Consider the following 23,520-nt stretch of genomic DNA (forward strand, 5'->3'; position numbering starts at 1 on the left):
AATACTCAGTTCTATCAAAGGTTGACCAAAAATCAAACTGGTTAAAAAGTTAACTCTCTGGTCAACAAGCGCATCGTGCTCTCCACTAGGCACCCCGCGCCCACTACAAGATAAATTAGTCGGGATCCAGCTCAAAATCTGACGCGTTTCAAGATAAATAGAAAAGTGTGACGTGCCTAAAATTCACGCACGGCATCCAACCCTTTCTCAAAAGTGATTTTGACTTATTCCATTAAGTCAAGCCTCCAACTTTTCAGATCTCATTCTTAATAGCTTCTTAATAGATAAAGTTTCCAACTTTAATCATTAGGATTGTCCAAACAACCAAGCTATAAACTTTAAGTCTCTAAAAATCCAAGAATGCATCTTTCTTCATGCAAGAAGAAAAAGAGAGCATGCAATCACCCAAAGCTCCACTCAAAAGGTCATATATGAAGTCTCAAATGATTGAAAGACCATGGAGTTTTCCAAACTCCATAGATCAAGCCAAGAAGGGATCAAAACATCAATAAAATGGACCAAAACACTAATACGTCCTATATCTAAAGATGAGAGTCAATAAAGCATGGGTCTTTATGACTTACCCATGTCCAGAAGTATGGAGAAGGCAAGGATCTTCAAGATCCAAACTCCCAAGCACCATATTTCTTGATTTCTTCACCAAAACACCCAAAACAAGCACCAAGAGGTTCAAGGAGAGAGGATAAGCTCATAATACTCAAGAAGGCTAAGGTTTCTTACAAGGAACGTTGTAGGACTGAGGAAGGCTGAGAAATGACAAACCCTAAGGGTTAATGGCCTTTAAATACCCCAAAACCCTAAAAGCATGATCATCCTATGGGTCGGAAGTGCGTCACGCCTTTTAAAGGGTGCGTCGCATCCCTTCTGACAAATCCAGATTTTCAGATTTCAGCAATTGCGATAAATGGCTTTCTGCTTCACCCCATCCTTCCACTATCCTTTGAACTATAAAACCCCAACTAAAGAATGTAAAAACACCATCGGGATTAGGGTGTTACAAAATACCACTAACCGGTTTCGGTTTAGCTTTTCAATTAAAAAGTTCATCCCTAGCTCCCCAGACGGGTTAAACCGATCTTTGTTGTTATTTTAGGGCTAGGTCTTATCCCTTTGCTTCTTTGGATGATCTTTGGAAAATCAAGTTCATTATTTCTTCTTTTGTTTAGTTTATAACCGATTTGTAACACCATATTTGTTTTGTGTTGATATATATATATATATATATATATATATATATATATATATATATATATATATATATATATATATATATATATATATATATATGGTTTTCAAAAATATCAAGTTTAGTCCCTAAGTTCAAAAAACCTCACAGATAGTCCCTGTGGTTTCAAAACTTTTAACAAATGGTCCTTTTCGCTAACTCCGTTAGCTTTTGGCCGTTAAGTGAAGGGTATTTCCGTCATTTCACAAAAGAGGGACCATTTATGAAGTTTTTTTTTATTTAAAAAAATATAATTATTTAATAAAGGGTCCCACCCTCTCTCTCTCTCTCTCTCTCTCTCTTGAAGCCACAGCTCAGGAAAGATGGAAAAACAGGATGTCGGCCTCTCCATCTCCGATTCTCGACTGTTCCAGCCCCATCTCCATCCTTGTTTCGTTAATTCAACACCCACCACCTGCTTGTTGTATTTTCAAGTACCATCGACACCGAAAACAGCCTCCTAGGAAGGCTTAAACTGCTGAGAAACTGTGACGAGAAAAGCACCGTCAGCTCTCCCTTAGACGACCAAAAGCAGCCTCGAACACCCCCTCATTCCCTTGACCGACAAATGTTGCTACTGTCTCCCTTCTGTCGGGTTACGGCCGGCGATGAGGCAAAATGAAAGAAGGAAACCGTCGGAGCAGACATGTACAACCGACGCCCCCTCCCCCCTTTCTCACGATCGCCAGCCACATGACCACCATTTTGACTGCCTTCGATCGCCTGATGCCTTCTCGATCTAATGAAGACGAAGATGAAGACCGAGGTCCCTTTCTCAGTCCCACCTTGTGATCTGCTGGAACCTCAATAGTACCCTCGATTTTTGATTGCTTCCATTCGTGTTCTTCCCCAATCAGACGAAGAAGACGCACCATCTCCCTTTTGCATTTGAGTTCATCGACGAAGTGAAGATCCAGTTTAAGATGGGTTCTTTTGAGAGAGAGAGAGAGAGAGAGAGAGAGAGGGTGGGACCCTTTATTAAATAATTATATTTTTTTAAATAAGAAAAAACTTCATAAATGGTCCCTCTTTTGTGAAATGACGAAAATACCCTTCACTTAACGGCCAAAAGCTAACGGAGTTAGAGAAAAGGACCATTTGTTAAAAGTTTTGAAACCACAGGGACCATCTGTGAGGTTTTTTGAACTTAGGGACTAAACTTGATATTTTTGAAAACCACAGGGACCATTTTTGAAGTTTTGTCTATATATATATATATATATATATATATATATATATATATATATATATATATATATATATATATATATATATATATATATATATATATATATATATAAGTCGTGAGTTTCTTTATGTGGATGTACAACATTTCATTAATGATGGAGTCGTAGTATATTTTATTGTATATTTCCCCATCTTAGTTTGCTATCCATATATTTTTTTGGGTTTTATACTTGTTTATCATACCATGTATTTGATATTTTGTCATGTATGTTTTGCATCGGTCGAAATATATCTGGATTGCTCCGGTAATAGTTTGGATTAGTCACACAATCCCAAAGAGGGGGTGGTAGAGCATCTAGATTATCATCTGAGTGCATGTGGGTGTTTTCTTGTTCTAGGGGTTTCTAATTTGTGATGCGTGTCAAGTGGTGGCTAAAATGTATGACCTTTTTAGGGCAATATTTTGGCTAGCGAATCGAGATCATTGTACGTTAATGGCTTGTATGTCATTTCAGACTCTACTCTTCATATTGAAAAGTGAAATGAGGGTGGTGACGCCGGTATATGGCAATGAAAGATGAAACTTGTGTTTGACCACTAACCAATGTCATTCTGTTGTATTTGCTCTTATTTTTAACCATGTGTGCCACCATAAGAGCTTAAGTAGATAAAACAATGGGCATTGAGTTGTCTATGGTTAGCCATAGGAGAGTATGTAACCGACTAGACTTATACAAAGATTATTGTCAAGTGGCAAGGATATTTGGTATAAGCTCGTGAGGACCTCACTAACTAATAAACTAGTAGTTTTTTAGAATGGCTAACTCACACACCCTTTAATCCTAATCTAAATCTATTTTTTTTTCCATCAAGAGACTTAAACCCTCAATCACTTAGATTAAAGACATATTTCCAATAAATTTTATACCACTATCCATTTGTTAATAAGCTAGTTCTTATAAAGTCCAATATGATGTGGAGGAAGGGTAAACTCCAAGATAGACTATGTCTGATCAAAGTGATACACTAACGGTCTCGATACTACTAGAACATTTACGTGGGGATATATAATATCCATCTAAAACAATAATCAAGGAATAAAGAATATCTTTTTAATCACTTCACACTAATAATTAAAGGGTAAAAATTCTTTCATGGTCTGTTTACCAAATTTTTAATGGAACAGTACAGAACTTAAGTACTATTCAAATAATTCAGACTAATCATTGAAATTTGATGGTTAAAAAATAATATCGTATCAGTTTATCTTAAAAAAATGTTATATATGATTTAACAAATTCATGTAACTATTATTTAATATGATTAAAACAATTATTAAGAAGACCAAATCCTAATAACATGCGGATCATAATAATATTATTGATATCTTATAATAATTTTTAACCCATAAATAATAAATTTTTAATAAATATATTACAAAAATAAGTAATATCGACAAAATTGGAATGTTTTTGGTTTCTGGTTTTTGGGTGGTTCAGAGAAACAGAGGGTGGCCTTATAAATTCACTTGCTCGCTCAATCACAACCGGTAGACAACAGTGAGCAGACATCCTCTCACCCTTCAATAAATTCACCACCATTTTTGAACTCAGTACCCAAATCTAACATAACCCTTATTACAAACTGAAGAAGATGATGGTAGTTGAGTCGATTGAGAATCAGGATGCGATCGGTGATGGTGGTGCTGAATGTAACAGTACATCTTTTGAACAGGAAGCTTTGATCGATAGTAATGGCATTTCCTTTCATCGAACAGTTGGTGTGCTCCACATTGCTCTTAATCGAGTGGTAGGTTTTCCTATTTCAACATTTATTAAAACAAATCATGCTCGCATAGTCGCATTATTGTTATTTTTTATTACAGAAAACAAACAACACTTCGATTTGCACGCTACATGAGCTGTTATAAAAACTTTTGGCGAACAATTTCCGTATTGAGTTTATCAGATGCATTTTGACAAATTGGATGAATTGATTGAAGTTTTTTTGGTTGATTGCAGAGTAAGTGGTGTATTCTTGTAAGCTTTGGCGGATTCATTCTCTTGAGAGATGATAATCAAGCACTATGGGCTGTTCTAGGTTCTGTTTTAAACGTCGTTTTATCATTCACTCTGAAGAAGATTATAAATCAAGAACGACCTGTTTCTGAAGTGTGTTGTGGCCCTGGAATGCCATCTTCACATGCTCAATCCATTTCGTTTGCCACCATATTCATGATTCTTTCAAGTAATTAACCCTTTTTTCCATACTTTTCCTCTTTAAAATTCATCACATTATTTCCCTCATGAACAATGCGAACAGCTTTAGATTTTGTTCATGATTTAAAAAATTCTAAATTTTGATCTTGCAATGTCTTATATCTTTTTTTTTATTCTCGTTGACACAGTCGTTGGATGGGTGGGATTCAACGGATATTCAGCTATTCTCAGTGGGCTCATTATAGCAGTTGGTGTATATTTTGTAAGTATACAAGCCCCTTCATCTATGACATGGCCAATAAGTTACATTTTGAATTTTGGGTTTACACTGAATTATCCAAGAATGTGACTACAGCTTTGTTTTCCATTTTTTCAAACGTTATAGGCCGAGCATTGATGTATAAAGTTGTTATGATGAATATTTTGTCATAACAGCTTTATGTCAGCTATACACAGTCTATAATAAATTGATGACGTCTTTCAAATGCTAAAAGTTTAGCACATATTCCTTCGTTGTGCTTATGTTGTATCATTTTTGTATGCAGACATGGCTACGTGTTCTATTACGTTATCACACTACCAGCCAAGTGGTCGTGGGGGCAATTGTGGGCTCTATATTCTCTATCGTATGGTTTTCCACATGCGATATTATGGTCCTAAATGCATTGTCGTATGTAATACATGAATTAAGAAGATGCGTATTTATTAGCTAAAATGTTGTTGTTACTATTAATATTATTGTTGTTGTTATTGTAAAGATAGAATGTTTAGCATCCAAAATAGCTAACGTATTGTTATAAGATACAACAAAGATAGAAATTTTGTATCAAGAGAATCCACAATGGCTAACCTATCAATGACATGTTATTTTTTCCATATTATTTTTCCACTAATTTTATTTAACAAAAACTTGTTATTATAATCCTTCCTCAGTCCAAAAGTTTCAAAAGTTTTTTTTATTTTTTCTGAAATAAGTTATCTATCCCCGTCTATTTGAGATGTTATATAAAACTCCTCGTCTAATTTTAGAATTTTAAGTACATTTCGTATATAATATTTTTTTTAATATATTGTAACCATTACCAATCAACATTTCGTATTGGAGATTAAAGTAAAATATAATATAATATAATACTCGGCCAAATAAATTCATTAATCACAAAAATAATGAAAATTTGAAAATTAAATATAATTAGGAGAATGACTTGCTAGATAAAATTGTTACCCAATCATTTTTTTGGGCTAACAAAGAGAGTAGTAGAGTAAAAAAACCGAGAGGTAGGATGGTTTTATAATCTTTTTCAAGCTATTAATTTTAATTATGTAATGGGGTGATCTTTCTAGCTTTTGGCTAGTTTAATAAAAGCTATTGCTTAAAAAAAATATAATAAATACAGTAATATAAAATATTACTAATTGGATGGGATTAATTACAAAAATGTCTTATAAAAAAAACATTATACAAATAAGGGTGGACTATATGGGTTGCAGGTTGAAGAAAAATGAGCAGGTACCGTCGGTACTTCCATGAACACAGTTACGACCACGGTGTTGGGAGGAAATAGGGTTTATGTTGGAGATCTGGATACCCATTGGATCGTGTAAACACTTTCCGAATTTATATATCTACCTTTTGTCTGGGTAGCAAGAAATTCAGCTTAGGATAATCTAATAGGACACTTACGAATCTAGGCATAGAAATCGTAAACAAAATTGCTAGAAGAATTCTATGTTCGTTTGAAGAAAAAGAGAGCTAATGGTTTTTTTTGTGTCTTCTCAAAGAGAAGAGTCGTTTATATATAATAAACGAGATTATCGTTTGCCTCTTAGGGTTGGCCGTCATGGGTTGCTTTGGAAGCAATCTTGGAAATCTGGAATTTAATGAGGATTTAGGGTTTCTAAAACTAACGAATTTTGTTAGTTTTACCGTAATCACCCTCAAGAATTCGATTTAGGGACCCAGTCAGGGGTTCTGCCCCTTGGACCCTGCTAGGGGCGCTGCCCCCGGACCCCCGACTTGTTGTCGAACCGGCTTTAGTTCGATCATATATACATGTGTGCACTCCACAGATACCCGTACATATATTAGAGTACAAATTATGAAGTCTCTTAGCTCACATGTTAGTTCCAATTAAATAAAATGACATGGTGACACTAAAATCATCAACACAAGATGGTACCTTACAATTCAACGAGTTATGTAATCTGCTTCATTTTTCTCTCTTTAGACTCTCTTTCTACCTTTCACGCTTTGTTTACTTGTACATCATGCATTAATACTTATATTAAATTAGGTTTGTATGTTTTTAATTAGGTTTGTATGGCTTTAATATTTAAGTTAATTAATTTTATATGATTTATTTAGTTTGTATTTATTTTAAAATAAAAAAAATAAGTGTGTTTGGATGATGAAAAAGATGAGTTTACATATATTGATAGAAGAGTTGGAAGTGAGATAAAATAATAATAATAATAATAATAATAATAATAATAATAATAAATAATAAAAATAAAAAATTGATATCATAAGTGGGTTGAGAGGATGGATACCTTCCACCCTAATAAATAGTAAATTTTTTTATCAACAAATCTAATCTACGATAATTATATCTATGTCATGGACAAAACTTTAACCATTGATCTTAAGATGACAATGTAACATTTGATATTGTTGGGTTAGAAAGTCTTTGATAATAAATAGTTGATTGAAACCAAATATATTATATCCGCTCAAAAATACTCAAAAACACTGATATATATAATTCTAATATAATAACCTTTGAATAACAAAATCAAATAATTTATATAAATATATAATTTCTTAAAAAAAAGTAAGTCTAGTGCTTGTTTAAAATTCAGTATTCTAGTACTTAAAATCTTTGCCGAATACAAAATCCCAAAAGCAATGTTTTAAAAACCGGTTTTTTAGTTGAACCGGTATGGTTACCGGTTCCCGGTTCGACCGTCGGGTGAACCGGTTTCTATATTTTTCATGTTTTTTCCTATTTTCCTACACATACATAAATATATAAATAATGAATTTGATGTTTATAATTTCAAACATTTAAAAATACACATAAAAATAAGTTGTAAATGAATCCAAATACATTAAAATAACACATAACCATAAGTTTTAGTGTTTTACATCAATCCATATACGTCAAAAATAAAATAAAGTATAATACTTAAACGAAATATAGTTTTAGATGAATACAAACACATCAAAAGACTTTATAACATTTACCATATTTTTTATTTAGAGAAAACTAAATAGATTTGAAAAAAAAATGACCAAAATTTATTATGTAAATGGTTCTTTTTCATGTGTTTTTATTCGGTTTAACCGGTTCAACCGGGTTTTTCTAAAAACCGGCCGGTTCAATCCGGTTTAGAAGTCAATGTAAAACTGGTGATAGTTGAACCGTTCCTTCCCCCGGTTCCCGGTCCAACCGGTTCAACCGGCCTGTTCAAACTGGTTTTTAAAACATTGCCCAAAAGTAATATAAGTCGAAGGGAAATTCAGGGTTTCATAAGAAATATTAGTGGCAGCCCACCACCCAAAGTCAACATCACCATGTAACCCACAAGTTCTCAATGCAATGAACCACACATCGAACAATTTATCAATGTCACCTAATTTTTAATTAAGTCCTTTTTCACGCCATCCTTTTGAGTCATTATACTCAATTGCCAACTTCTAAGTTGGTGTTTTAGCTCTTTGAGCTTGTTTCTGAAAACAATGAATTTATTATCACCACACCACTATAAACCCCAATACTTGGCTCAAATGGAAGTCACGACATGTTCAAATCCCTCGAAAGTCATCAGTGAATTTGAACAAATGAAAAGGCGTGGGTCCATAATCCAAATATTATTTTTTTTGAAATAATGTGATTATGATCCAACCACACCCTAGTTAGGTAGTTAATTATGTAGTTGTTAAATTTGTAAATGTATCAAAGATTTCTTTCAAGCAAAACCCGATCTAACTTACTCATTTCCGCAGATTGTCTATTAACACAAGTAAATTTTCTTCCATCCATGGGTACATCACATAAAGCCGAAATTGTCTATTAACACGAGAAAATTTCCGTCTGAACTGTTAATCGATCGTCGGTGTTCTCCGCTTTAATCGATGATGATTTAAAGGTTAGGGTTTTGTTCCTTTTTTCTTTTAACCATCTATTCTTTGAATCTTAGTCTGTTATCAACATCTGTTGTGTTGATCTAAGATTCTGATCGAAATCTTGTAGCTCTAACACCTTTGGTGTTGATCTAGGGTTTAAGTTTTTTGTTCTTTATTTGGTTTTTTAGATCTCGGTTACTGCGAGTTTGTGTTTCCTTTGCAGGCTCGTTGCTTCGGTTATCTGAAATAACTCTGAAGAGAACATAATCATTCTTATCTGATAAACTCGTTTAGAGAACTGAACCAAGAAATTCTGATATTAACCTGAGAGATCTATCGTGTAATTTGATGGTACGTGTCTCTAAGTTTTTTGTTGATTCTTCATTGCGGTTTGTCGAAGACTAAAATCTCTCACTGTATGTCTTCTTTCTCTTTTCTGTCTGTTCAGGCTTGTTCCTGGTAGTCTGTGTTATGATCTTTGTTTGCGTGTCTACTTACGCTCTCTCTGTTGCTTGTTGTTTTACCTTGAGGTTGTGTTACAGATCTTAGTTCACCATTTCTTTGGCTAAATTTTCTAATTCTGCAACTCAGTTTCTCTATTTTTTGTGAGTGTTCTCTTTTATTGGTTCTTGATTGTTATTCATGACTGCTGGTGAGACTCTTGGTGGATCAGGGACGAAGTCCACTGAAACACCAGATGTTGATGATTCGTTGTATATTCATCCTACTGATACAGTTACTGGAACTATTATCTCTTTCAAATTACTTGGAACTGAAAACTTTAGAGTTTGGAAAAGTGCTATGACTAGGGCTTTAAAAGCCAAAAATAAACTTGGATTTGTTGATGGAACTGTTAAGAAAATTGAAAATGATCCCATTAAGTCTCTTAAGTGGGAAAGAGCCAATGATGTCGTGTGTTCTTGGTTACTTGGATCTATTTCAGAGACCATTTATGCAGGACATGTAGGCTCTGAAAAGGCTATTGAAATTTGGAATGAATTGAATGAAACTTATTTTAAATGTGATGGATCTGTTATTTTCAATATTCATCAAAAAATTAACTCACTAACTCAAAGTGGATTGTCTGTTTCAGACTACTATAACAAACTTGATTCCTTATGGAAGGAATTTGATGGGTTAACAAACTTAACTGAATGTGTTTGTGCTGCCTCTACCCCACTGATTAATCACTCTAAACTTATGAAACTCATGCAGTTTCTAAGTGGTCTTGATGATTGTTACAATCAAGTCAAAAGTCATATTCTTTTAACTAGATCTTCTTCCAAATGTTAGAAATGCTTTTGCAATTATTTTGAGAGAAGAATCTTTTCAGAAAAATGGTTCTATGTCCAATACTTCCAATAACAGCAAATCTCAAACAACTGTTGTTTTTAATAGTAAACTCAATGATAATAAAAGGAACAGAGGTCCTAATCAAGGACTTCAATGTAAACATTGTGGCATAAAAGGTCATACTATAGAAAAATGTTACAAGCTTTTGGGCTATCCCAAAGATTTTAAACCCAGAAATAGTGGTAATAGGTTTTCTAATAACCATAACAACAATATTTTTTCTAATCAAAATAGTTCTGAAAGATCCTTCTCTGGGAACAATGTTGTTTCTCCTAACACTGATACTTGTTCTTCTAGTGTTAATGTTTCTGATTTTAGATCACTCACTCAAGAACAATTCACCAAGCTACTTCAGCTTATTGGTGATAAACAATCCATGGATGAAGTAACTGCCAGTGCTAATATGGCAGGTACTTCATGCAATTCTTTTTTTACAAATTCCTTTAAATCCGATAAATGGGTTGTGGATTCAGGAGCTAATCAACATATGACCTCCTCAGAATCAAATTTAAATGATCTTGTTAATGTGTCAAACCTTAATCTCAGAGTGGATCATCCCAATGGATCTACTGCTAAAATCCTTTAAAATTGGAAATTTGAACTTATAAAATAAACTTACTTTGTTTGATGTCTTTGTGGTCCCTGAATTCAATGTTAATTTGTTGTCTGTTCACAAGTTATGTAAGGATAGTAAATGTAAGGTTCTTTTTGATAAATATAAATGTATGGTGCAGGACTCACAGTCCATGGAGACTGGTAATGAGGGAGGGGGACCTTATTATCTCAATAGTACTCCTTCAGGCAAGTCTTCCTGCAATTCTAGTTTTGTTAAGTGTTTTGTGTCTAAGCTAACTTGGCATAGCAGACTTGGTCATCCATCTGATCAAGCTCTTACTGCTTTAAAAGGAAAATTAAATTTTAGTAACAATACTTTGCCCCCTTGTGAAGTTTGTCATAAAGCCAAGCAAACTAGAGAACCTTTTTCTAAAAGTCTTCATTCCTCAAAAAAAACTCGGTGATCTAGTTCATTTTGATGTTTGGGGTCCTTATAGGTTGGGAACTTTAGGTCTTTTTTAACTATTGTTAATGATTTTACTAGAGGCACATGGGTTTATCTTTTAAAGTCCAAAGAAGAAGTTTTTTCTTGTATTCAAAATTTTTTAAATCTTGTTGAAAATCAGTTTTCAGTTAAAGTAAAAGTTGTTAGATCTGACAATGGAACTGAATTTATAAATTATAAAATAAAAGATTTGTTTAATTCAAAAGGGATTTTGCATCAGACATCTTGTGTTTACACTCCACAACAGAATGGTGTTGTGGAGAGAAAACACAGACATATATTAAACATATCTAGGTCTTTGCTTTTTGAATCTGGATTACCTGTTAAAATTTGGGGAGATGCTGTTATGACTGCAGTTTTTTTGATAAATCGTATTCCTACTTCTGTTCTAAATGGTTTATCTCCTTTTGAGAAGATATACAATCAATCTCCAAAATTTGATAATTTGAGAGTGTTTGGATGTCTGTGTTTTGCAACAAAGTTAAACATTATTGATAAGTTTTCTCCTAGGTCTGAAAAATGTGTTTTAATTGGTTATTCTAATGAGAAAAAGGGTTATAAACTTTTGAGTCTTGATACTAGTCTTGTCTTCTTTTCCAGGGATGTGAAATTTTATGAAAATGTGTTTCCTTTTAAGATGAAGTCTTCTCCTACTTCATCTAAAACCTTTGCTCAAAATGGTCCTCATTCATTCACTTTTTTGGATCCCTTTTCCAGTGATGAGTCTAACTTTTCTGAGTCTGTGATTAATAGCTCAAATTCAGATGACTTGGGAGTGACCCATCAAACCAATGGTGCAGATGATCCTCAGTCTAATACTGATGTTAGTACATACTATGGTAGATGATTCATCTGAGCCTTGGTTTGGTGAGGATGTTCCCAGTACATCTGATCAGACTGAGGAAAATATTCATGTTTCTTCTTCATCTAGACCTTTAAGAACTCCCAAAATGTCGACTAGATTTAATGATTACATTATAGAAGGGAAGTACAAATATGGAGTTGAGAAATCTGTTAATTATTCTAATCTTGATACTGAAACAAAATGTTTTATCTCTAACTTGAATAAAACTCTTGAACCTCAAACTTATAATGAAGCTTGTAATGATCCAAACTGGATCAAAGCTATGAATGAAGAAATGGAGGCTTTGTACAGAAATAACACATGGGATATAACTGAGCTACCAAAAAATAGAAAACCTATTGGTTGTAGGTGGATTTATAAGATTAAATATAAATCAAATGGAGAAATTGATAGGTACAAGGCTAGACTTGTAGCCAAAGGCTACAATCAGAGAGAAGGTCTTGACTATTTTGAGACCTTTTCTCCTGTAGCAAAATTGGTTACTGTTAGAATTGTGATTTCCTTAGCTATTAATAATAATTGGGATTTATTTCAACTAGACATTAACAATGCTTTTTTGCATGGTAGCCTGGATGAGGATGTTTATATGACATTACCTCAAGGCTATCATACAAAGGGGGACAGTCGTGTTTGTAAACTTAAAAGATCTTTATATGGTTTAAAACAAGCTCCTCGTAAATGGAATGAAAAATTGTGCAGTTCCTTAGCTGATTTTGGTTTTTCTCAAAGCATCAATGATTTTTCTTTATTTGTTCGTATTAAAAATGGATCCATTATCATTCTTTTGGTTTATGTTGATGATATGATTGTTACAGGAGACAATATAACTGAGATTGAAAATGTTAAGTCTTTTTTAAAATCTCTTTTTTAATAAAGGATTTGGGAAAATTAAAATATTTTCTTGGAATTGAGGTTATTAACACAAAGTCTGGTGTTTGTCTTACTCAGAGAAAGTACTCTCTTGAGTTACTTCATGAGTTTGGTCTTCTCGGTTGTAAACCTGTTAAAATTCCTCTAGATCCATGTTCTAAAATTCTTAAAGATGGTATTGATAGTTCTGATGTTTTGTTAACTAATATTACTGAGTTTCAAAAATTAATAGGAAAATTAATATATTTGACTGTTACCAGGCCAGACATTTCTTATACCGTGCAGACTTTAAGTCAGTTTATGCATAGTCTTAGAAAGTCTCATCTGGATATTGCCATTAGACTTTTAAGGTATCTTAAACTGAATCCAGGAAAAGGTATTAGCATCATTAAATCAGATTCTTATTCTGTTACTGGTTATGTTGATGCTGACTGGGCAAAATGCTTGTCCTCTAGAAGATCTGTAACTGGTTATTGTATTTTCCTTGGTAATTCACTTATCTCATGGAGGAGTAAAAAGCAAAATATTGTTTCTAGGTCCTCCACTGAATCTGAATATAGAGCTTTAGGCTCTATAACTTGTGAACTTATCTGGATTGCTAAAGTGTTATTTGATCTTGGAATTAAAATTTTCAATCCTTCTGACATTTTTTGTGATAATGACTTAGCTATAAAATTGGCTCGGAATCCTGTTTTTCATGAGAGAACTAAGCATTTTGAGGTTGATGTTCACTTTATTAGGGAAAAAAAAAATTTAAAATTGTTAATCTTGTTAAAATTGAACCTGATAAAAATATTGCAGATATTTTTACTAAAAGTTTATCTTTTCCGTTTTCTAAAAAACTGAGAATGTTTTATCCTTTTCAAACTGTTAATTGAGTTTTTTTGCCTTTTTTAGTTTGAGGGGAGGTGTTAAATAAATAATAGTTTTCAAACTAAAACTTGGCACAAGTGTTCTTAATATAATTTATTATTTATGAAATGGTTTGGGTTATATGTATTGTGGTCTCAGATATGTTGTATTAAATCTCGCGGGTTGAGTTCGGGTCTGGATAGTCCATGGGTGTTAATTGGATTGTATATATTATACATCTTATCTTCCAGGTCAGAAGATACATACACTCAAGCAACCTAATCGAAGTTCTCTCTCAATTAAGGGTTTCATTGTTCTTGTTGTTCATCTGTATTCTTTAGTTCTTGATAATTCTTGTGAGAGTAGATTTAGATGAGAGTAGTATAGGAATATGTAGTGAGGTTTTAAAGTAAAAGCAGTTCAAACGAACTGATCTATCATTAATAAATAGATTATTCATGTTGGGAAATTCATTTTGTCCAGTTGTTCAGGTTAGTTGAACATGTGAGCACGCTCAAGGATGTCGGTAACATATTTCTTCTGAGAAAGGAACATGCTTGAGGTTGACCACGATGCAGAAATCCCAAGAATGTAATTGAGATCACCCAAATCAGCCATGGCAAACTCTTTCCCGAGGTGTGTAATAATATCTTGAAAAAGAGCTTTGGAATAGGTTGTGAGAATAATGTCATCCACATATGTGACATCCTCATTTTCACCGCAAATTTAGAAAATTTATTTATGCTTATAAATTCAGAGTGTTTATTATATTGCGGAATTTGTTCCCAAAACATAATAATATCATTATCAAAACATTTCCGAAGAAATGTATTTCATTTATATTTAAAACCATGAGATGTCATCGTCAATACAGATACATAAGCATAAACTTGTTTAAACATACCTTACAACAATTTATTATAATATGACCTACAACTCCTCAATCACTCAACATATTTAGGCATTTGTATCGCTATCTATAATACAAAGAAACTGAGTGAGTCAGGCTTGGGAACTTAATGAGCACATAGAGTTTTCAACCCACAATAATTAAGTTATTTAATTATATAATTTACATCAAATAATTTACCCGATTACCCATTTTCGTTATTCTCAAATATTGATCCTAAAATATTGATCTCAAGGGACCTATCCTAAGGATCATCATCAACAACGGGTAGACAATACTTCTTGGGGGATTCCTAATGCAATATATGTCAGTAAGGCAACCATGGGGAATAGAGTACATCAAATGAACAAATAGTTCATTAGCACCTATATGTTGCGAACCTGTCAGCGTTCCACTGGACTGTCTAGAATAGTCTGTGGTCGTCATCTATACTCTTCTAGACGACTGATTCATCAATAGTCAAGTCCTCTCATCATCATCTCATCATTTTCATCACCCATCACTACCCAATATAATTTATATAAATATATGAAAATAGGTATAATATTAAAGGATAAAAGTCCTAAGTTATTAACGCGTAATTGGAAAAAGCTCTAAAAAAATTATTATTGTTATAGCCATAATTTTCTCACAAAATTATCACTCTAGCTCACTTAACGAGTTTAATGGTTAACTTTGTTATCTTTTTTGAAAAATCGGTCCTAAAGTTGGATTTAAAGTTCAAATTTGGTCCATGTAGTTTATAAATAATTACACCACATGTTTTTTTAACTTTATTTTTGGTTTTTTATATACTCTTAGAGTAAATTATAGAAATGGTCCTTGTGGTTTGGTCGAATTCTCAGTTTTGATCCCTAAGTTTAAAATTATGTAGTTTACATCCTTGTGGTTTGTGAAAATTGCACTGTAGGTCCTTATACTATATAAAAAAACCAAATTACATTTTCTTTCTTTTTTATTTTTCTCTTCACAATTTATTATATATATATATATATATATATATATATATATATATATATATATATATATATATATATATATATAATTGTTTTTTATCTTTATTTTAATAGAACTAATATAGATTATTTATAAAATTATTTTTATTTTTTAAATCAATTATCTAAATTATATAAAATCATATTATTATTATTATTATTATTATTATTATTTACTTTTTGCTTTATTTATTTATCTTTGTTTTTGTGGTTCAAAAATATTTTAATATTTTTGACGTTTTATTTAAATATATTTTTTAATGTTGTTTTTTTTTTTGACATTTTGTTTGTCCAATATAATTATTTAATGTTGTTTTTATGTGTTTTTTGTTTACATCATTCACTTATATGTAGGACTGTAAACGAATTGAATGTTCGGTAACGTTCGTAAACTGTTCGGCGAAAATTCGTTTATATTTGTTTATTTAATAAATGAACGAACATGAACAAAAATTATCGTTCGTTTAGTTAAACGAACGAAAATGAACAATGGTCTCGTTCGTTCATTTATGTTCGTGAACGTTTGTTTATGATAATCGTTTACGTTTATTTATGTTCGTTCGTTTAATTTATTTATATTCATTTATGTTCAACTTTTTTATTATATTATCATATTATATGTTCGTTTATGTTCATATATGTTAAGTTGTGTTTATTTATCTTTGTTCGTTTATGTCCGTTCGTTTAGTATGTTCATGAACATAAATGAACGAACATAAAAAAGATAATTTGTTAAACGAACGAACACGAAAAAGAAAATATCATTTGTTTATCTGTTCGTGCTCGTTTGTTTGTTAGGCTAACTTAAACGAACGAACACGAACAAACTCTTGTTCGTGTTTGTTTGGTTCCTTTACAAACCTACTTATATGTTAGTGTTTGTTCTTTTATTCAGTTTTATTTAGTTTCATGGTTTTATCTGTTTTTCGTTTACATCATTCATTTATATCTCGTGCTTATTTATTTATTGTCTAAATAATTATATTTTTTCGTAGAACTATCTTTGCAAAAATAAATAAATAAATAAATAAAATAAAATAAAATAAATCCATATTTATATATATATATATATATATATATATATATATATATATATATATATATATATATATGCTTAGGTTACTTTGTTTTTACTAACTATTGTGCGCCAGAATGCACAGATCGGGACCAACGGATGGAATTAATCAATTGACATGATTTGAGAATGTATGATATTACAATGGGATAACATGTACCATATAATCACACAAATTTTAGCAAAATGATATTTTGGACAATTAACTACATTTATAAAAGGAAATTTTCGGATTTTTAGGGATAATTAATTCTCCTAATTTTAAAAATCTGATTTTTTTTTAATTAATTCAATTTTAAATCTAACGTAATTTGTAAACATAACCGATTTTATTATGTTAAATATTTTTTTGTTAGAATGATATTTTTTCAAAATTTAATTCTATTAGAATTTTATTTAAGAATAACAAAATTCTTGAATCCGATGTTGAAAAATAACAACATTCTAATATATTCTTATACATTCGAACTTAAATACAAATTCATATATATTCTTACAGACTAAAAGTCTTATACATTTTAATATAATTATACATATTCTAAAAGAATATCAACAAAAATGAATAAAATTATTCAAAAATAACAACGTTCTTAAATTGTGAGTATAATCAAACTTTATTCATTCTTCAAGTTATTCATATTAGGTCTTCAACGCATTTTTCCAGTCATTTCTATCACAAATACAATAAAAACTAATAATTATTAAAAACATGTTACTTGCAATTAACTATCACTTTATATATTCTGGTAGAATACATGAAATATGACAAAATTCATAGAATACATTCTGGCAGAATACATAGACTTTATTCTGGCAGAATACATTCTCACAGAATACATTCAAAAGTATCGTATTTGTTGCTAATATAATTTTAAATTCCAAATATACAATAACGATGGACAATAGAAATTGGAATTCAAAATCACAAATTGAACCAAAATAATAAACTGACAAATTAATTACCTTTTTAAACAATTACATTGCTAGTAATTCTGACAGAATGCATACCACAAGGATAAATTCTTTAGATCCTCTTTCAGGCATTTCAACAAACACTTGTTAGGCATTATCATCAAACAAGCCAAATTCAAATGTTGGTTGGGTGAGACAATTCATCAAACACTTGGCGTGCCAATCTAATGGTGAGAACATAACCAAAGAATTCTACAAGTTTAAAAAGGCAAAACTAGATTCAGGACACCATCACTATTGTTTCCATGTGATCCAAATATTGAATAATCCCAAACGTTAGGTACTAAATAATACAAAATGAGGATTATGATTAAATTAAAATAATTCTAGAAATTTAATTACCACATGATAAAAGCTCTCTTGTTCAGATCACAAGAAAAAAGTGACTGCTCCTTATACCTGCATCCAAGAACGACGACATAATTCCTAAAAGATTGAATTAGAATCTTTTTATGCAACTCGCTTAAAATTTAACAAAAAATCTTACTGATGCAATTGTTAAAAAAATGAATAAACTTTTTTGAAACCAATTGACGATTCTGAACATCATTGAAGAGTTTTAGAAACCAATCGACAATTATGAACATCATGGATGAGTTTCAGCAAAGAAGAAAAGGAAAAACCATACATGTCGGCAGTGGCAATTAGTCCGTCGGTGCTGTGATGGCCATTGAGGACGCATGATAATGGGTCTCGGTGGTGATTTGTGGAGCGTGAAGATGAATTCCAGAGAAAGAGAGAAATAATCATTTGTTATAAAGAGAGACGAGAGTTGTAGGGTTTTTTCAACAGGTTTTGACTTTGACATCTCATATTTAAAGGAATAATAAACATACTAATTATCTACCATAATTAAATATGCAAAGATCACTATAATACCCTTAAATGATTTATTTAATGATTTATTATTTCCTCAATTCTCGTTGGTGCATACATGCACACAATAGTTGCTAGAAACATTCGAATCTAACTCTCTCTCTCTCTCTCTCTCTCTCTCTCTATATATATATATATATATATATATATATATATATATATATATATATATATATATACAAGACGTGTAGTCGCGCAAAGCGATGACAATAAATAGCTCTTTTAATGAATAGTTTTCTTACGGTGAAATATTTAATAGATTTTATTATTAGTTATTATGTAAAGACGATTGCCACTTTTAAATAAAATTATTATGTTTAGACCTTATATTTATATTGCATGTTGATACATTTAATTTAGATTAATTAATACCAGTGTCTTTTTTGTAAACAACACGAAATTAATAACAATGTCCAGTTTAAGAAATTTAAATTACTTTATATATACATCAAATTTAATATTTTAAAATTATCATTTTGCTCCAAATTAATTTTCTTAATAACCTTCCTCAATTCAAGTTTTCAAATTTTTGGCAATTATTGATGATATTTATGCAAAATTGACTTGTACAAAAAGTTTTGTAACTTATACCTCTTAAAATTCAAAATATAACTAATATGCTTATATATATATATATATATATATATATATATATATATATATATATATATATATATATATATATATATATATATATATATATCGTTAAATAAAAGAGAAAAAAACTAACATTAAATAGTTTATTGGAAGACTGATAGTTATTCGGGTTATTTTTTTAATTTGTTTATTCAAAAAAATGTCAAAAAAATCATTATATAATTTAACGAACAAAACGTCGAAAAAAAACAACATTAAAAAATATATTTAAATAAAACTTCAAAAATATCAAAAGATTTTTAAACCACAAAAAAAAAAGATAAATAAATAAAGCAAAATATAAATAAATAAATAAATGATATTAATAATAATAATAATAATAATAATAATATGATTTTATATAATTTATAAAATTCATTTAAAAAAATATAAATAATTTTATAAATAATCTATATTAATTCTATTATATATATATATATATATATATATATATATATATATATATATATATATTAAATTGTTAAAAGAAAAAGAAAAAAGAAAAAAAAGGTACTTTGGTCGTTTTATATGGACCAAGAAGTTGTTGTTCAATTTTCACAAAGCAGAGGGATGTAACCTATCAAAATTTAAACTTAAGGACCAAAACTGAGAATTCGATCAAACCAGGGGACCATTTCTGTAATTTAGTCATACTTTTATTTAATTTCGTTTTTTATATGTATACTTTTATTATTTTCGTTTTTGATATGTACATACTTTTATTTATTTTCGATTTTTATTTACTCTAATATATTCATATATTTTTACATTTTTTGTATTATTTTTCGTTTTCTTCATATTTGTTTTCGTATTATATTTTAATTTTTTCGTATTTTTACTTTTTTTCATTCTTTTCGTGTTTGTTTTCGTATTTTTTTGTATTATTTGTTTTCATTTTTTTTTGTATTTTTAACTTTTTCTTGACCGTTTTCAAAAAAGTAAAATGTATCAATATGGTAGAGTATATTACAACTTTGGTAATTTATAGTCTATGTAATTTTTTATTTTTATTAAAATAAATAAAAAGGTTATATTTACATTTGTAATTTTGGCAAAACTTATTATTTTTTTTTCTCTAGTGTTATTATATTTATGTTACGAAAAAATAATAGAAAAAAACACCTTGTTTAGTGAGAATCAATGTGTTAATGTGTGACATAACTTGCAAATTAAATCATGTTTCTATATGTGATATCAATATTTTAAATTCAAGATAATATTTTTCAATTTGATAATAGACTAGAAGAAAGAACACAAGAAATAAGAATAGTGATCTCTATAACAAAAAAAAAACAAAAAAAAAAACCTTGTTATAAGATCTTAAAGTAAATTAAAGTTCATTTACTTTAATTAGGGTGAGCATATTAACCGAAAAACCGAAGCATAACCAAATCAACCAATATAACCAATCCATTTTAACTGAACCATTACTAAAATATATGGTGTGGTTTCTTATTTTGATTTATCGAATATATATGGTTCGGTTATGGTTTTCATCTAAAATCGTACCACTATAAACCGAACCGAACCAATAATATTAATAAATATTTTTTTAATATAATATAATATTAAATATATAGTATGTAATTATATTAAGAATTGAAATTTTAAAGGGTAATTATTTGGAATTGGATATGATAAATAACATTCTATCAATACAATTATATATATATATATATATATATACAATCATTCACTTTTTCTAACAATGGACTTTATGTTTTTTCAATTTTTATAGAAAAAATATTTGTTATTTTTATGTCATCTTTGACCATTATGGTTAACCAATATTAACCATTAACCATAACCATTAACCGACTAAAATCGTTAACCAAAACTAATATTAACCACTACGTAATGATTATTAAAATACATTAACCAATTGTAATAGTTATGGTTCGGTTTTGACCAATAATCGAACTAAACCGCCCTATACACAACTCTAACTTGAATCAAAGTAAATAAAAACATTAGAAAAACCATAAATAACTAAAATTGAAAAAAAATAGAAAACAAAAGGTAAAAAATTTAATAAAAAAAATCAAAACTGGTAAAAATAAAGTTAAAAAACAAAAATAAATAAAGTATATATATAAAAAAACAAAAATAAAAAAGTATATATATATATATATATATATATATATAATAGCAAAAATAAATGAAGTTTATAAAAAACATAAAAGTAAAGTTAATAAACCATGTGGTATAATTTTTTGCAAACTACAGGGACCAAATTTGAACTTTAAACCCAACTTTAGGTCTGATTTTGCAAAAAAAAGATAACAGAGTTAACCAAGAAATTCATTAAGTGGGCTAGAATGATAATTCTACGAGAAAATTATGGTCATAGCAATAATAAAAAAGATATTATGATTTTTTCCAATTACGCGTTAAAAATGTAGGACTTTTATGATATTAGGCCAAGATTAAATCAAGTGAAAAATCATATAACTCATTTAATACAGATATCAAGTAATACAGATAATAGGCACACATAGCATTTAATCATCTAGATATTTTATATCTATGTGTAAGCTGAAAATAACTATGCACTCACTTGTTAAAGTGGGTGACTAGAAAGTTGGGCAACACTTCGCTTCAGCACTTATCCTTTCCCTTTATGTGACCTAGGTTCAATTATCATTAAGTCGTAGTTTAATATTCCTCGTGACTATTATAAGTCTAGATTCCTTAATAATCTCAATGTCTACATCAATATCTATCAAGTAAAGAGCAACCAGGTAAGATCATATATGAGGTAGGGTCTGCTTGGTATACAGAATTGTTTGGAAATCCCACTTTAAACACATCACTAAATCTAGCTTAGACAACACCCATGTAAGTAGATCAATGAGTATAACGACATGAAATTACTGATAAATATTATTTATAAATTCATAATGGCGAGTATGAATATAAATTTAAATTACACTTAAAGCGTTATAAGTATAGTTTAACTTACAGAGACTTCCTACACAAAAGTCTGGAAATTACACTGGCAGAACTCCGACCTGATAGCTACTAGTCGTCGGGCTTTAAGTGTGACAACCCGAAAAAAATTTACTTTTAAAGCCCAGTCAATCAACTCGGCTGAGTGTCAGACTCATTGGAAATTAGTTCTAGCCCGGTTTAAGGTCATTCTAAGGAGTTTTAGCCTAGTACACTTAAGGAATGAGTGTTAGAATGTACCTGCTAGTGACATTGTGCAAGAAATCAAACCATAACCTCATCAAAATGAGTTCACGGCCATAAGACCATGAGTTTACGGCTGTAAACTCATGTGGCCGTAAACTCAAGTGTATATAGATGATACTTGGCCATTTTTCTCATTCTTTCCTTCCTTGGCCGATTTTCCTTCAAATCCTCTCAAGTATCATCAAGTCTTTCTTCCAAGATCTTTATATAAGTAAGTATTCTTCCTAGATTTGTTGGTACATCTCTTAATCTAGTCTCCTTCCATGATTTCATCCATAGAAATCATTCTTTTCTTAGATCTTCAAGTTTCACCAAGAACACCAAGAACACACACTAGTGTTCTTGGCGAATACCGACCATTTCAAGCTTCTAGATCGTAAGTACTCTTCCCTATACTTCATATCTACTTAGAAGCCTTGAATCACACCCTTGAAACATGCTTTTCCCAAGAACATCTTGAGTTTACGGCCCAAGATCTCCCTTGGCCGTAAACTCAATGTTGAAGCATGTATGGACCATAAACCCTATAAGATGCAAAGCTAGTGACCCAGAACCCTTCCTTGATGATTGTAGGACCTTACACCACACTCACTTCATAATGTCCATGAGTTTACGGCCGTAAGCTCCTTGCTTGGCCGTAAACTCATCAAAAGCCTCAATGAAGGTGGTCTTTCTCATCCTTGTGTAGAGCAAAAGTTCCTAAAGCTTCCCTAGCTTTCAAACTTACACTTATACATGAGTGACCATGACTTTACGGCCGTAAACTCCCTTGGGCCGTAAACCCATGGCCGTAAACTCATGTGAGTGTCATTCTACTCTCCTTTGTTGAATCACATGTGATTCCAACACTTGGTCAAAGTGTTTCCTAGTCCCGGAAGGTGTTTCCTTTCATATAGTTGTTTATAAACACTATATTCATGTCAATATGTGTCCTTATATGTCATTTAGGACCTATTGTGTCTCGGGACTTCATTCGTGGAACTTCTCATCCTTACACGCATACCCGTTTGAATCACCCACATCAGGTGAGTTCATACCCCGTAATGAATCTTTTAACTGTTTTAAATGTTTTAAGGGGGGGA

The 23,520-nt window shown here is 30.7% G+C and overlaps 2 protein-coding genes and 1 long non-coding RNA gene across 3 annotated transcripts; 2 read left to right on the top strand and 1 right to left on the bottom strand.

The window, feature by feature from the left end:
• The first annotated feature begins 3,932 nt into the window (after positions 1–3,932).
• On the top strand, positions 3,933–5,529 carry LPPEPSILON2 (Phosphatidic acid phosphatase (PAP2) family protein). The gene is made up of 4 exons (XM_079076025.1): positions 3,933–4,243; positions 4,456–4,681; positions 4,842–4,915; positions 5,199–5,529. Exons 1-4 carry the CDS (start codon positions 4,088–4,090, stop codon positions 5,364–5,366), a joined length of 624 nt encoding a protein of 207 aa, XP_078932151.1. The 5' UTR covers positions 3,933–4,087; the 3' UTR covers positions 5,367–5,529.
• A 3,892-nt stretch (positions 5,530–9,421) lies between these two features.
• LOC145158202 (uncharacterized) lies at positions 9,422–12,039 on the top strand. The gene is made up of 5 exons (XM_079077131.1): positions 9,422–9,915; positions 10,367–10,542; positions 10,606–10,679; positions 10,867–11,079; positions 11,314–12,039. The coding sequence occupies exons 1-5, from the start codon at positions 9,422–9,424 to the stop codon at positions 12,037–12,039; spliced, it is 1,683 nt and encodes a 560-aa protein (XP_078933257.1).
• Positions 12,040–17,663: 5,624 nt separating this feature from the next.
• Positions 17,664–18,495, bottom strand: LOC145156776 (uncharacterized). The gene is made up of 3 exons (XR_013736909.1): positions 18,360–18,495; positions 18,074–18,130; positions 17,664–17,923 (listed from the first exon to the last, which is right to left on the bottom strand). It is a non-coding gene; the product is annotated as an uncharacterized LOC145156776 (long non-coding RNA).
• Between the last annotated feature and the right edge of the window lie 5,025 nt (positions 18,496–23,520).

Source organism: Lactuca virosa, chromosome 2 (assembly GCF_052849685.1).
Source record: "Lactuca virosa cultivar CGN04683 chromosome 2, Lactuca_virosa_CGN04683_v6, whole genome shotgun sequence".
In the NCBI taxonomy this organism is placed as follows: Eukaryota; Viridiplantae; Streptophyta; class Magnoliopsida; order Asterales; family Asteraceae; genus Lactuca; species Lactuca virosa.